Here is a 15,045-nt window from a genome sequence, read left to right on the forward strand (position 1 = left end):
TAGAATTAAAAAGAGGCTTAAACATACAAAATCGTAGACTTCATTATGGGCTTGTGCTGTCGTGGGCTAAACCACCTCTATACCTCTATAGAGTACAGCGATCCTAAGTGGTTGGCACAAATCATTTCAAAACTTTTTGCCGTATGCAGTTGACTAAAAGGAGGAAGACATTTTGGTAAAATGGTTACTGGAAGCCCGGAAACCCGGAAACCCAGAAACTCGGAAAATTCTTCCTCTAACTGGGACATTGGTCTTGGCTATATGACTACGGCTATGGCTTAAATAAATATTTTGGCAATTTCTGACATTTGGGTTAGGTCAACTATAGTTACTTTAGTGCGTAGTTAAGTCAAGGCTAGCTTAGTTATTCGATGATCTCTCTGGCAGACCAGTGCGCGTGATTACGCTTGGGGTCAGTTCGTTGTTGGAACTGCGACTGCTTTCGATGGTGGGTACTCTATAAGGTGTGATTATTACAGAAGCGTTCGCATTGGAATCAAGAGGTATCTTCTACTTACGGGTGGACTATCTGACGGCTTATCGCCACCGTGCTGGGCAGATGCGGCGATTGACTCTGTGGCGTTGACTGCTGACTGTACGGTGAGTGGCTCTCGCCGGTCACGTGATGACGGGCGGACATGTTCAGCGTTCCGTCGGTGGTGGGTGGCGCCGTTGCATTCAGCGAAATGGCCGCCACCCGCTGCCCACCCGCCGGACCCGTCGTCGACATGTCGTGCAGCTCCGGACTGGCATTCTGCTGGCTACTCAGCATGCTAACCGGCACTTGGGAGGGGTACAGCGTGCTGTTGGCCATCAGGTTGACACCTTGCGGCATGCCTGGTTGTGGATATAGGAACCAGGATTAGCTTATTGCAATTACTGTAATAACTGGTAGGTGTACTTACTCGGCAGCGTTCCTCGGTGCATGGGTGCTCCTCCATTGTTCTTCGGCTTCCGCTTGCGCTTCTGGATGCCCTCCTTTTTCATCGACAGCGGTCGGTTCATGTTGTGCAGCTTGAAGTACAGTCCGCAGGCATTGCACACCGGATTGCCCTCGTTGTTGCGACGCCACAGGGTCGTCGAGTTGGTCTGGCAGTTGGCGCAGGTGACACCGTTGCGCCGGTTGTTGGGGGCGGCGGCGGCCTTGGGCTTCGCCTGCCGCTGGGGTATACGTTGAATCCGCATGAAGGACGGGCAGTTGGGGCAGAAGTAATCGCTTCCCTTCCGTAGGAGCTGCGAGTGACAATTCTCGCACTTAAGCTCGTGGTTGGGCGACGAGGTGGACGAGGCGGTCACCAGACTTCCATCGTACGCTCCTATGCTGCTGGCGGCTGGCCAATGGGTGATGCTCATATTGTTGTTCCCGTAGTCATCAGGAGCCTGCGAATGGAAGTTGCCCTGTGCAGCATGAGGGAGATTGTTAGTTCCGTCCCAAAAATCCGTAACTTAACTTATACTTACGAATTGAACACTTTGGTACTCCGGCTGGGCGGAAGGTGCCCACAAAGCATCGATGCCGTTGCCGGTCTCGAAAGATATCGTTTGAAAGGTGGACTGTCCAGCCGGGCGCAGCTGATTAAGTCCAGACTCGGACTTGGTCAAGAACTGCGCGGTGCCCGGAACGCTGTAAATGTGTCCCTGCTGCAGTGTGGCGGCATAGTTATTACTGCTGAAGTTGGAGCTGGGCGGGAAGGGGGCGTATGCGTTGCCGAGATCGGCGTACGTCTTCGACTCGTTGGCATGCACAGTGGCATCTACCACGGGTGCATCGTAGTACAGATTCGAGGCGGTCGCCTCCGGTCCGGCGGTGGTGAAGCGTCCATCCTCCGGGATGAAGCGCACGGTGGTGCCATGCACCGTGGTGGCAATGTGGACCGTCTGGGCCGCCGCCGATGCTGCAGCTGCCGCCTGATGCTGATGGTGTTGCTGGTGCTGGTGCTGCTGGTGCTGGTGCTGCTGGTGCTGGTGCTGCTGCTGGTGGTGATGCTGCAGTGCCTCCGCCTCGCTGCTGATCACTATGGTCTCGCCGTAGCTGGCTCCGTTGGGCGTGGGACATTGCTGTTGTTGCTGCTGCTGCTGGTGCTGCTGCAGTTGCTGCTGCTGCTGCTGTTGCGACTCCCCCGCTGCCTCACCCTTCTCGGTAGTTTCGATCTTGATCGCGGCCACATCGTCACCGCTGCAGATAATCTGTGCGGAGGAATAGGCGAAGATGGTGCCCGGAGGAGCTCCGGCAGCAGCTCCCACCTGTTCCGGCACCTCTGCGTTGCGCGGCGCCATCTGCACGTAGTGGGTGGCGCCGGGAGATTGGTGCGCACCGCGCTGGTACTCGATGTGGCTATCCGGAGCAGATCCGGAACTAGCGTTGCTGGCGTTTGTGCTCGGCTCTCCTTCACGAGCTTCGTTTAATTCACTGAAATGTTTTTAGTATTTAATACTCTGACAATAAAATGTTAAATAGTAACTAGCCATTGCCATATTCATTAGGTATTTGTATTTCAAATTTAAATTTGAGAATGTCTTTCGTTTTTGCGTTTTCGTTTTGCTCACAGATTACTTACAGCGTTCCCGCTGTGGTGAGGATGCGGCGCTGGTTGCGTGGCACCAACACGTACTGCTCCTCCGGTTCGCTGACGCCCGCTTGGCCCGTCTGCACCACCACGCCCACCGATGTTGCGGTCTGCTGTTGCTGCTGCTGCTGTTGTTGCTGTTGTTGCTGCTGCTCCTGCTGCTCATCCAGATTGTTGGTCGCCTGCTGGGCCAACGGATCGGCGCCGTTGCTGGACTCGAGCTTGATCTTGTCCAGCAGATGGAGTTGCTGCTTGGTCAGAGCCTGCTGCTGTTGCTGCTGCTGTTGCAAATGTTGTTGTTGCTGCTGCTGCTGCTGCTGCGTTGTCTGCTGTTCCATCTGCAATGAGCAAGCGACAAGTGTTGAATGCCATGTTTCGCCCGGCTTGTCTCAAAAGTGTGGCTCCAGTTCCGGCCGCGGCAGTGCGAACTGGCCGCCTCGATTTCCGCCACAAAAGTCAACAAGACGCAAGCCTAACCAAGACGGCTGAGTCGGACTTCAAAGACACCGCCCGCTCTCGACTCACAGCTCAATTTGTCGCCTACAACCATAAAGTACCAGAAACTGAGCTGAACGGAGACGGGCTTCGGGCTTGGAGGCGACCCCTCTCCTTTCTACCACTCACTTGCTCAGTGTCAACATTGTCGAACACATTTTTCACTTTTATTCCACTTCATTTCCACCAGAAGAAGTATTTGCTCACAGAACCCTAAACTCAGAGCGGTGCCTTGGTTTCGTTTTCATTTTTCCTGTGTGTTCGGTGTTTTTTTTCAGGTTTAGTTTGGCTTTTGGCGGAAATTAAACTTGGCCATAAAATCGCTTTGCTTTCCCCGCCATACGTCAGTCGGCTTGGGTTTATGACCTCATTCCGTTGGGGGTGGCACTTCCACTTCCAATTCCACTTCCCCTCCCCATACCCCACACCCCATTGCCATCCTCGAAGTTGTGTCAACACATTCGATCGTCACTGTCACCTGATTCACAATGCGGCCAGGCCGGAATTTACCGCCAGTCCGCTCATGACAAGTGCCATATAGCTTGGAGGCTTTCAGGTGGGTTCCACCTTTGCCATGGCTATAAATATACCAAATAATGTGCACACACATGTGTAGCCATTTTTCAATACACACTCAACTGGGGAAATCCACACCAATACTCAAGGAAAACTGGTGAGCTATTGGAATGAATTGCAACAATAATTTCCGATATGCAAACTGTTAAATAAAATATTCATAACTATATAAATATATAGGGCTTTTATTCCCAAAAGTGTTCTCCACGCTAAATTGATTTCATAAAAATCCCCTCTCCCTCTTCTGACTAATTACTTACCTTCTATTAAATTAAAATTGATTCACTTTCGCAGAACTTTAGGTTGGCTTGCCACAAATGATTGATACTTATTCTGTGTGGACACAAGTAAATTCAATGGTGATTCAGTTGGTGAGCTAACAAATCGTAAAAATGAAAAATCACCCGCTTACTAGGTACAAAGTTTAACTATTTATGTGGAAAGCATACAAGTGCATATATATATGGGGGCAGAAAGAGTTCCATGGAAAATGATTGCATTCCGTCGGATATCCGACTTTGCCAAGTTTTCGCCCTCTTGGCCAAAGTACAAAGAATTCTCTAGATGGAAAGGGTGCGAGATAATGTGGTGCAAACGTCACTTTGACAATCGTCTGCCCGAAATGCAGATAAACCCGACTTTGAGTGTGTATATAGTAGTACGATAGGTTGGCCCCCATGCACGTGCCATGTACCGCGAAAAAGTTAAGATACTACGGCCGAACGATACGGACAATATCTTATCCGGGCGCTATCAATGTACATAATCAGCTGCTGCTGCTGGGACTGCTGGGACTGCTGAGACTGAGAGGTCATGGTTGGTATCCCCCACCTGCCCGCACCCACTCTTAGTTGCAGCTACGTCATCAATAGGGACAGATAAATTCAAGAATTACAATAAGTTGGGCAAGCGATGTTTGTCACCCGAGAATGGCATGTGCTATTTGCTCGGCTTAGTTAAGAATCGTTGCGAGGGTGTGGAGCCCGCTGAACTTATGAATGAAATCTGCCCAGTCACACCCAGAAGCACACACACACACACACGACCGGGCTTTATCTATATAAACAAAAGATATTGACTATATAATCGCACTTCGTTTCGCTTTCGTTGAGCTTGGGTTTGTGGTTGAGCAAATTTCAAAGGCAGCTATGACACAACATTTAAAGACGCTTAGAACTGTTCTCCTGTTTGTTGCTAAAATAAATCCTTACCTTCCTTTAAATATATATTTTAGTTAGTTAAATACTACGTTTGTTCAGCAAGACTTATCCTAGCTTTCCTTTTCATTTCGGACTAACACAAAAATATTATTTTTATTATTTTTATTCTGTTGAAGAAAATATAGGTATTTTTTGAGCAAATTTTAAACTGGGTAACATGGCCCTACGGCAATCGATGTGAAACCATTCTTAAATAACAATAAAATTAACTACAGAATGAAAAATAAATTTTGAGCTACAGCCTACAAAAAAGGCCTGCAGTTGTACCCGTTCTATCTGCCCTCGTTGGAAGATCCTCCGATTAATTAAACTCCATTGCAGTTGGCTAATGAAAGTGAGATAAGACTTTCGACTGCCAGCTGCATTTACAGCTCTATTAAAGGGCCATCAATCGCAGCCTTAGCCCTCTCTCCTATCAGCCATCAACTGTCAACTGGCGACGCGTGTCTAATAAAAGTATCTGCAACTGGAACTGCAACTATCGATGCCGCCATTGAGCAACTGTTAAGGGACTGTTCTTCCATTGGTCGAACGGAGACTTCCGGCAGGGCAAAAAGTACCCCCAGATGAGCCAAGGGTTGGCAGTCGCCGGTTCATTCATAAACCCACCCCAAATCCAAAAAGGATACGCTAGGGGCATGGATAAGGACCAGGACCAAAGCGAGGTGATAAGATTGACATAAATTTCACATTATCCGTGCCCAGCAAAAAGTGAAAAAACTGTCCTTTTTCATGAATGAAGTGGCGCAGTTGAATGTCGGCTAGCGTGTTTCAAATTTTATTTTTGTCAAAGGTATTTTGACGCCACCTTCGATCGCAGCTGAATTTGGGCCGCATAAAGATAGGCCATCTTTCCACATTTAACTTGCTTTTTTGTTGCCTCGTTTTCGTTTTCGTTCCCGTTCTCGTTTTCTTAATGGCTTCGGTTCGGGGTTTCTTCCAAGATCAGACACCAACATATAAGTATCGCAGTTCTGCCGCTGCATCCCAGATGACTCATTCATTATAAATCAATTTGTCTTATCTTATTCCCTGGCGCTAGAACTGAAAAAAATCATACCGCTGCTGTTTTGCTGGCTCAAAATCATTTTCTGGCTTGGTACTCCGAAGGATGTGAAATCTATATGGCTTCGCTTAGCTGTTTTCTAGCCGTAAATGCATTTGAAAGCTCTTTATTCTCCATTAATTAATAAAATAATATTTATTCGTGTCTAGCGCCTGATCTGTAAACTTGAACTATCTGCTTTTTATGGCCCTATATGGCCTGTCTATTTAGCTTAATGAACTTGTGTGAGAAAACATTAAAAACTTTTATGATCTTGTCTTTTCAACAAAGTTGAAATGATAGATACGCTTATAGAGATCCCGTAAATTGAGCCCTAAAAGGGTATTTAAATGTTTTTAATAGAGTTCACGTATAGTTGCTCAATTTTTAAATGGGCTGGTTTATATTCTCAGATCGGATATGGAATTTAGACAGAATTGGTTTAAAAACGATATCACCGACTTGATAAATTTAATAATTAATAAAAGAAAATACTTTGACTATTTTAGAACAACTTCAGATTATTTTACCCACCTTCAGCTGCATTGTTACACTCGGTGAGATAGTTTTGCAGACCATGAAGTTGAGTTACCAGCGGCTCTTCTTTGCTTTTCCTCCAGCGTTTTATCTAAGATTGGTTTTTATCGCTTGATTTCAGTTTTGTTGTGTTTTCAAAAATTTATCACAAGCACGGCGTGTCCAGGTGTGTTTGGTTCACTTCTCCTATCAATTTGGGCGGCCGGCAAAGTGGCGCGCAAAGGTGGTAAGTTGGGAAAATTGCTCGAATTTGTAACTTCGGAATGTAGGAACTTTGGAGCTTTGGAACTTTGGGGGCGATCTAATGCTGTCATCCGTGGTTGTTGATTGTGATTGTGGTTCTGGCCCGCGCGCAACCTTCACCAGTGAGCAGTGATACGAAGTGCTATTTTTTCGAGACCAACTCGACTCTGGCGGTGGTACTGGTCTCCGGTCTCCGGTCTCCGGGCTCGGAACACTAAACACTGAGCACTCTGAACAGCAAGCACCTCACTTGCGATGACAACAACGACGGCGACGCAATGCGGTGCCTGCCGCGCGTTTGCCGCCCAATTAGCTACCCACACCGATGAAGATCCAGCGCCGCTGCGGTTGGGCGGTCTCACACCTGTGTGGGTGCGCGGTCCTGTCGGTGTGGCAGCGTTATGATTTATTCTGTAGCCCCTCGCCTGGTATTGGTTATCTTATCGCCTCACATGCGATAAGATACGCAACGAGTGTTGGTGCCTCGGACGCGATAAGTATCCGTGAGATACAAATTGCGCCTGCGTGCTCTACCCCTACACTCCGATGTTACGAGGTTCCGAGGTTTCCGAAGAGCGGCGTCAAGAGCCCCACCAGCCGGCACAGTTCTGCCAGCGCCACATTTGATTCCATTTCCACCCTTCAGAGCTCCTCGCCGCCCCCAGCTATTTGTCAATTGTGCAATTTAGTCTAGCGCATTTTCTAATTGCACTCATAAAACACTTTTCTGGCAAACTAATAAACCCGAGCAACGTTAGTCAACGCCAACAGAATATCATAGGATCGGGCTTGGGCCTGGAAAGTGGGTCTGGGCATGGGCACGGACATGGGCTTGGGCACGGCTATGGGCCTATGCCTGGAGACTTTATATGACCCCACGAACAGTCGTTCGAATGTGGGCCGCTTTGACAACTGACTGCTCCGTGGCTGCGCTCCACTTCCACTTCTGCAGTTCTGTAGTTCTCCCCACTTCACAATCCACTCTCGAGTGTTGTAACTAATGAACATTGCCGGAGAAGGTGGAGGTGGAGGTGGGGGGCAGGAGCACACGTGGTGGAGGGTCAGGTGCGGCGAATATATTACAAAACCTCTGAAATGTCACCAGCCAGAAAAAGATTGAGTTTGAAGTGGCAGCGCGATTGGGGTGCTTGATCAGAAATTTTATATATTTTTCGACCTGTCAATTACTTTGTACGCAAAGATGCAATATGGAGAGAAATACTGTACACATATTATATATTAATATTAGGGATGTAGTAGTGCAATAGTAAAGCATAAACAAAAATGTATATAGCCTTCTGATTTTCACTATAATTTTACTGTAATGCATCCATATCCATTTAGAAGAGATACATATAGCTAAACCCATCTTTCAAGTAGTACAAATTCTCAGCTTTCTGTTCTTTGAAGAGCTGCAATCTGTAATTTAGCCACGTATCTTGGCCACCCAGCTGGCCACCAAGTTGGCCCAGCGAATCATAAATTGTTTATAGTTAAAGTCATAAAGCAAGCAGATATATGGCGGCCATTAACATGCACGATCCCCTCGGAGTTGCTTATAATGCCACAATTACGGCCAACTTTCCGCTGCTCCCATGAATGGAAATCGAGTTGAGGCGATAATTTTAATTGTTGCAACGCATGTGGTGCATAAATCATGGGCAAATCTTAAGAGCAAAACCGCCAGACAAAAAGTATCTAATAGTAGCTGCTGCTGCGTGTCGCGAAATATCTGTGCGGTGATTAATCACTCAAAAAGTTGACGGCTACGCCAGTTTCGATCGTTACAAATGGCGCTACACGAATTCAACATTACAGGAGATTAATGCAGGAGAGGACTCCGAACTGGATCCCCGCTCACTGGATTGACTCATCGAGGTGGCACATTCGAGCCGCGCAAAAGAGCCGGGCAATTAATACCCTAATTGATGGCACCGCCGCGCCTAGCTTTAGGTGCTTTGCCAACGAATTTACGACCCTAAGACGGAAGACTTAGGGGCGGCGAAACAGACAGAGTCTTAAGATTGCTGACCATGGCGTATCGTGTGCCCGGAATCGTACACCCTTCAACTTGTCCCTATTCTTGCAGTTTCGAGTGGTGCGCCCATGAAAGTCCGTGGAAGCACACCGAAAACCACAGGAAACCGTAGTCTAAAAGTTATCTACCTTCAAGTGTTCTCGACCAGTTGACAGTATCGCCGATCTTTGGCTAGATTGACGCTATGGAATTTAATTCTTATATATTGTTCATGGCGCTCTTGTTTTGGTTATAATTGTATTATTTTTCTAGGTTTTCGTTTTCGTCTTTTTCCCATTTTTTTTTGCCTGCGCAAACGGGTTTATTCTGATAAGGAGAACTCATTGGAAATTAAACGCCCCAGTGGCAACAAAGGCGTGCGCCATAGTTTTAATTATAGTCGGCAGCAGGGGTGCGATCCGATTTGATCCAAAGTCCACCCCTTATGGTTGCCCAATCCCGGCCAGCCGCAATGGCGTGGCTCAATCGAATAAAAATGGAACCGAGATGGAGATGCAAATGGAAGTTCCGTAATGGCTCTCCCTTTGGGCGGCTGCACGCTGCGCTTTCCAACCGCAGCCAAATTGGGTTCAAGTAAATTCTATTAACCCGCCGAGGTCATAAATCATCCGGCTAAAACACGCTACCGACATCGGACATGAGTTATGAGAATGGAACTGCGCACTCCGCACTGCGGAATTCCCGGGATCCCAGGAGGAGGAGGAGGAGGTACTGCTTGCCAGCTGGAAGATCAGGAGGTCCAATTCCGCAGAAGGAGCTGGCAAGGAAAGAGTTAAGCTTTCTTTGTTTACGCTCCGAGGAGTTGTCACTTGGCTAACGAATGTTCATTCGTTTATTTATGGATTGGACACTCGGACAGTGATGTATCTTTTGGGTGAGTCAGGGGAAAGTTCGGATATCAGAGAAGAAAACGGAGTTTTTGTGGAGGAGCTCAACATATTGTATTAACTTATTACCAATTGAATTTAATATATATCCAAAATACGAATTTAATTGTAACCAATCTAAATTGCACACCTTGAAACATTTTTATAAGATGATTTCCCTATTTATTAAGTACAATGCTGTACTGCACTACAAAAGCACATTTACTATATGTATATATGAACTCTAAGTAAGTTTAAGTTAAGCCTTTCTAATTTTAATATGATTTCATATGATTTCAATTAACATACATTTTGGATCTAACGTATATTCCATTTGTATTCCCGAACTGCACAGCCATTGCGATTGGCAGTGGTTTCTTTTTTGCGAGACTCTCTTGTTTGCTTGTTAAGTATACGCACCTTTGTTTGCCAATGTGGCCAGGTCGTGACTCATCACTATAACTGGCAATCCATAATAATCCGCGAGAGGTGCTCAGTGCGGCATTGTTGGTGCTGCTGGGCATTGTTTTGGCTGGGAAACGTGAGACGTGGAACGCAGACCACAACGGCCACAAAACAGCAACGACATCGACGCCATTAACGTTAACAATCATGGCTACTGGGGTTGGTGGTTGATTGGGATCGCCACTTGGAGTGGGTAGCCGGGTAGGAGTACGGGCTTTTTTGGGTTTGCGTTTCGGTTTTGGGTAGGTAGCTGGTTAACTGACGACTCCAGCGACCCCAAAACGCATACAAACATTATTTATTACTTATGAGCGCTGACATTTTGTTGTTCGCCTTTTGGCTTTACGTTGCTTTCAAAGCCTTGCGATTTAGCCATGAGAAATTTATGGATGGCTTTTCGTTGCCACCCATTTGAATCGAAATTGGACCGAGGTGTACCATGTCACTTTTCCGCGGCTGCCTGAGGAAAAATGCTCTTGTGGAATGGAAACTCCGTTGCGTGTTGCACACCCGCTGATTGCTCCTATCAACCAAAGCGATTTTTCCTATCGCCAACGCCTCTAATACAGCCGGTACTCTAATATGTATATGGTATATGGAATACATACAGGGACATATCGAATATCTGAGAATAGATAGTGGCCTTAGATAAGTTAACGTATCTTAACAGAGATTTCGACTACGCACCTAGAATTTAGAGATATCCCTCCCGGTGGCAGGCCCCCAACAAGGCCCGTTCGAAATGGTAAGTCAATCGGTGGCGGCTACTTAACCCAGTACACGGCTCCTCCTCTTGGACAAACATCCGAGTGGGTCTGGGAATTTGCTTAACCGATAATGGGGGAATTCTAGCTGTGACGTCGCCGATTCCCTTTGTGGCTGGGGATTGGGGATGGATTGGGGCAAGGGGACGAGGTTGACCCAGCTAGATAAAAGTATCTAATCTTGGCTTTTTAGCGATACACGACCACCAATGCAGCCGTATTTATAAGATAATGAAGATTTCCTATCAATTGCTGTTCCTGCTGTTGCTTTTGCTGTTGCTGTTGCTGCTCGTAGGATATACATAGGTACCAGTTTGGGCTATCTGCAGCCAGTTAAGGTTCCATTTCCAGTTTGGGTCGGGGTTTTGGTGCTGGCTCTGGCTCTGGTTCTGGTTCTGGGGCTGGGCCTGGGCATGGCTCTCTCTCGCGGTCTGTATCAGTATATCAGTGTTTGAACTGATAATGTCCCAAGATAATAAGCGATAATAATTTGAATTTTTCAGTAATTCCTTAAGTTTGGACGAACAGCGGCATGGAATCTAATCACAGTTGGTGAGTGTAACTGGGATTTTCAACATGGAAACATTGCCTTTGCGCGTTCGTCCCGAAACGAAAGTAAGATTTAAGGATATAAATCTGTGAAAAAGTGTTATAATAACCACAAAAATAAATCAATTTTGGATTAGTGAACGGCCGGCTATCCACAAAGTGCATCTACCGAAATCAGTCGTTTATATAAGAGCTTCCAATGAATTGTGGATTATTTAACGTGTGTTTCGGGAATTGAAAATTTGATCTTTGACTCATCGATAAGATACTACTGTGCCCTGTGTATAAATTCCAGCTGCTAAAGCAGCGCTCAAGTAACACTTGAGAAAGCGAAAGTCAACTATGGAAGTTAATTAACGATCCGCTGATTAGATTAGAATATGCTTATTAACTACTGCCTGATACGACAAAGGCACCTCAAATTTTATTTCCAAGAAATCGCCATACACCCATGAGGTGCAGTTTTCGGGCCGAGTATAACCATTTTCCCCATCGATCTTATCCATCTGTTTGGCTATGAAAGCTTGTGTTCCTCTTCGAAAGTTCAATTCGAACCTGGTGACATTCTTTTTCATTCGAGTTGCTGATGTGGATGTGGATGTAGCCCCCTTCGTGTCACTTTGAGGCCTGGCTGCTTCTTCCTCGTTTTCGTTATCTTAAGTACACATTCTGAGGTACAAACGTCAGTTGGCGATAAGGCCACGAAAAAACAGCAACACCACCCGAAGAAGACATCAAAAAGCAGTCAAGTCAACAACAACCAGAAAGAACCGAGGAGCGCAGGGGGATCCGACTGCTCTAAATGCAATCTGTTTGCACAACACCGACCCGAACCCATACCCATATATGGTATATGGTCTACCTATACCTGGCTGCCCGAAATCGGGATATTTTCAGCATTTTCACGCTAAACAAATCAGGCAGATGTCAAACATTTAATTAGGTGCACCGCAGCCTAGAAAAACCAGGGAAAACGCGAACTTCTTATGCACAATATATGGTATATAGGCGGCGGGAAATCGAGCGACTTACATAACTCAGCTGAGCTGCTTGGCGGCTTCAGTTTCTGCATATGGTAAATACCATTATCAAATCATATTATCTTATTTATAAGCATTATCGTGCCACAGATACAGATTGCCTATCTATGGAATGGGCATGTAAAAAAATCATATATACTCAGATATCTTACCGAGTGCGGTTATTTCGTTGCTGGCACAGTAAGTTTTGCACTTTCCATTAAAACGCGCTCCGTTCCCCAGCCAACCGTGTCGCAATTATAAGGCAATAATTATGCATTATAGTATTGAACGAAAGAAGCCAGATCGTAAAGTGACGAACCAGAAAAGTGCTAAAATAAAAATGAGTAACAAAACGCGTCTAATAAAACAAATACAGCCATAAAATGCCATGCGCAGGCCGAACATGAATTCATCGTAAATTACGGGCAACAAGTGTGTGTACTAAAATCGTAAAAGCTGCCTGAAAATACTATATAGGCAAACAAAAGAAGTGCGAATTAAGCCCACTGTGAAGTGTGGCCGTTCTAGTCCTCAAATAGACCAGTGAACTTAGTGCCTTGAAGTCGCCGGAAAAACCATGAAATTTCGGTACATTGCTAGTTTTATCCCGCTTCCGATTTCAAAATTATATCTCCTTGGTGTCACTTGGTACCAGTATTCAACAATTTTGTGATATCAACATCTATTTTTATAATTTCTTGCGAAACTCCATCATTTTATTATTTTGATATGGGTTGAAACATTTTGAAGAAAGCCCATTCGTATGTTTATCATTGTGAGTTAGCAAGAACACCCAAAATTAAAGAAATAAATTGAAATAAACATACACACATACATATGTATATCGGCTTTATGCCATTGTTATATATCTAACCTAGTTTGTGCACAAATACTTGCCTTGTGTACGCAGCAAACATAAAAGTCTAAGCTCTTATAAGAGTCAACAAATTCAGCCCAATTATTACCAAAGTTGCCATGACTAAGTAAATTAGGGTTACTAATAGGTATGTACCAATAAGAGGCTTTTTTTACTGTCAACCATTTTGAAAATTTCTCACCACCATTCAAAGTAGTGATTTTCTAAAGTTATACATTTTTTTTATGTTTAAACGTTGACAAAGACGAGGGAAACACATTTACATTTTAAACAGTTCCCGAAAGATTGATAGGCAAACTTTATCTTATCGTTCATGATTTGATATCGTGCAAGACAAGGGAATGTGCTTGGCATTATCATTTCTGCATTATCTGCTCAAGCTTTGAATGTGAAACCCTGACCCGGGAGCCAAAAAACTAGCAATCTGTTGAGTGAAAGTTGTGCGAATATAGCTGAGCAACGACCGTTAAGATCTTAAAAAGACGTGTTATCCGTATAAGCAATTGTATGAAGAAAGGCGGCCTTTTTGCAATTCATTTTGAAGCCCAATGATGTTGCCTACAGAAGTAATTTATGGTGGTTGATGGACTTTATTTCACGGCTAATCAACAAGGGGAATCAATCAAATTTCTGGAGGGAACCTCCTCAGCACCACTTGAGTTGTGCACGAGCCATTTCAGCCAGCGGCACTCGCGACATGCCCAACTTTTGTACAGTCACGTAGTCAGGCGCGGCTGCTATCCACCACCCACCACCCACCAGCCACCTAGTACCTCCCACTGCCACCCACCAGCTCCACCTCGACATTTACCGCAGACCCTCCCTGTGGATCCCCACAACGCGACGAGCAAACAACCCTAGCAATAAACAAAAACTGTTTTGCCACATGAAATGACTTTCAGATTTTGTTGCTGTTGTCGTTTTGTAACGCGTGACTCCCATAAAAAACAAGAACAACAACGGCAACGCAACCAGCGTACTCAAAGTTTATTAAAAAAGAAATAGAGCGAAAAATATAAATAGAGGGAGAGGGCCAGGGAGTGACAGAGACAGAACGGAGGGGACTCAGCAATGCGACGTTATCTTATCACTGAAAATGTCGCTTTCGTAAATGGCGGCGCACAAAATAATATAATACACACTCACTCACCCCACCGTACATCCCCCAACACATACATACATACTCCTCTGCTATATTATTCTCGTCCGTAATTGTTCAATTCTAGAGTGGCTCTGAGTGGAAGACGTCCACTCTAAATATTTCCTAAAAATTAGTTATTTTATTAAAGTATAGCTAAGGTTCCCAAATGTTTGAGAAATTTGTGATTTCCCCTAAAAGCGCTTTGTAAGCACTTTACATTCATAAAAAATAATAAACACCTATCCAATATGTAAAAAACAAAATATCTACCCTTTTATTTCTATTTTCTATTTTTTCTTCGGGTAGCTGGTTTTTTCCATTATTCTTTAATGATATTCTGATATTCATTTTTTTTTTTTTAATTACCATTTAAACTAAATAGAACTAACCACTACTAACTTACTATACGGGCCAATTTTACTTTACATGTAAAGTAGAAATATGTAGCATACTTACAAGGGCACGCATTCGAACCAAAATTAAAGTGTATACTTTCAGGATGTGTGCAACACTTAAGGCATAGGCGATCTTGATTTACTTACCAACACTAAAAAACAAATTACTCAGTAATATTCCACATACGCCCCGTTAAAACATTCCTTGACCGAAATTGTATCAAAAAACTTTAAAAAAGCTTTAG

General features: G+C 45.0%; 1 protein-coding gene across 1 annotated transcript; it reads right to left on the minus strand.

Annotated features, from left to right (window-relative positions):
- Nucleotides 1–108: 108 nt before the first annotated feature.
- On the minus strand, nucleotides 109–7,306 carry LOC6553273 (box A-binding factor). Its single transcript, XM_001980096.3, has 6 exons — nucleotides 6,438–7,306; nucleotides 2,559–2,905; nucleotides 1,462–2,410; nucleotides 906–1,398; nucleotides 519–837; nucleotides 109–457 (listed from the first exon to the last, which is right to left on the minus strand). Exons 1-6 carry the CDS (start codon nucleotides 6,480–6,482, stop codon nucleotides 361–363), a joined length of 2,250 nt encoding a protein of 749 aa, XP_001980132.1. The 5' UTR covers nucleotides 6,483–7,306; the 3' UTR covers nucleotides 109–360.
- Between the last annotated feature and the right edge of the window lie 7,739 nt (nucleotides 7,307–15,045).

The sequence above is a fragment of the Drosophila erecta genome, unplaced genomic scaffold (assembly GCF_003286155.1).
Source record: "Drosophila erecta strain 14021-0224.00,06,07 unplaced genomic scaffold, DereRS2 tig00000000-arrow-pilon, whole genome shotgun sequence".
Taxonomy (NCBI): Eukaryota; Metazoa; Arthropoda; class Insecta; order Diptera; family Drosophilidae; genus Drosophila; species Drosophila erecta.

Coding starts and splice junctions, on each gene's coding strand:
- LOC6553273 (XM_001980096.3), bottom strand. CDS start 6,482: ATGGTCTGCAAAACTATCTCACCGAGTGTAACAATGCAGCTGAAG. Junction 1,399..1,461: donor AGTACCAAAGTGTTCAATTC/GTAAGTATAAGT, acceptor CATGCTGCACAG/GGCAACTTCCATTCGCAGGC. Junction 838..905: donor GCACCGAGGAACGCTGCCGA/GTAAGTACACCT, acceptor ATCCACAACCAG/GCATGCCGCAAGGTGTCAAC.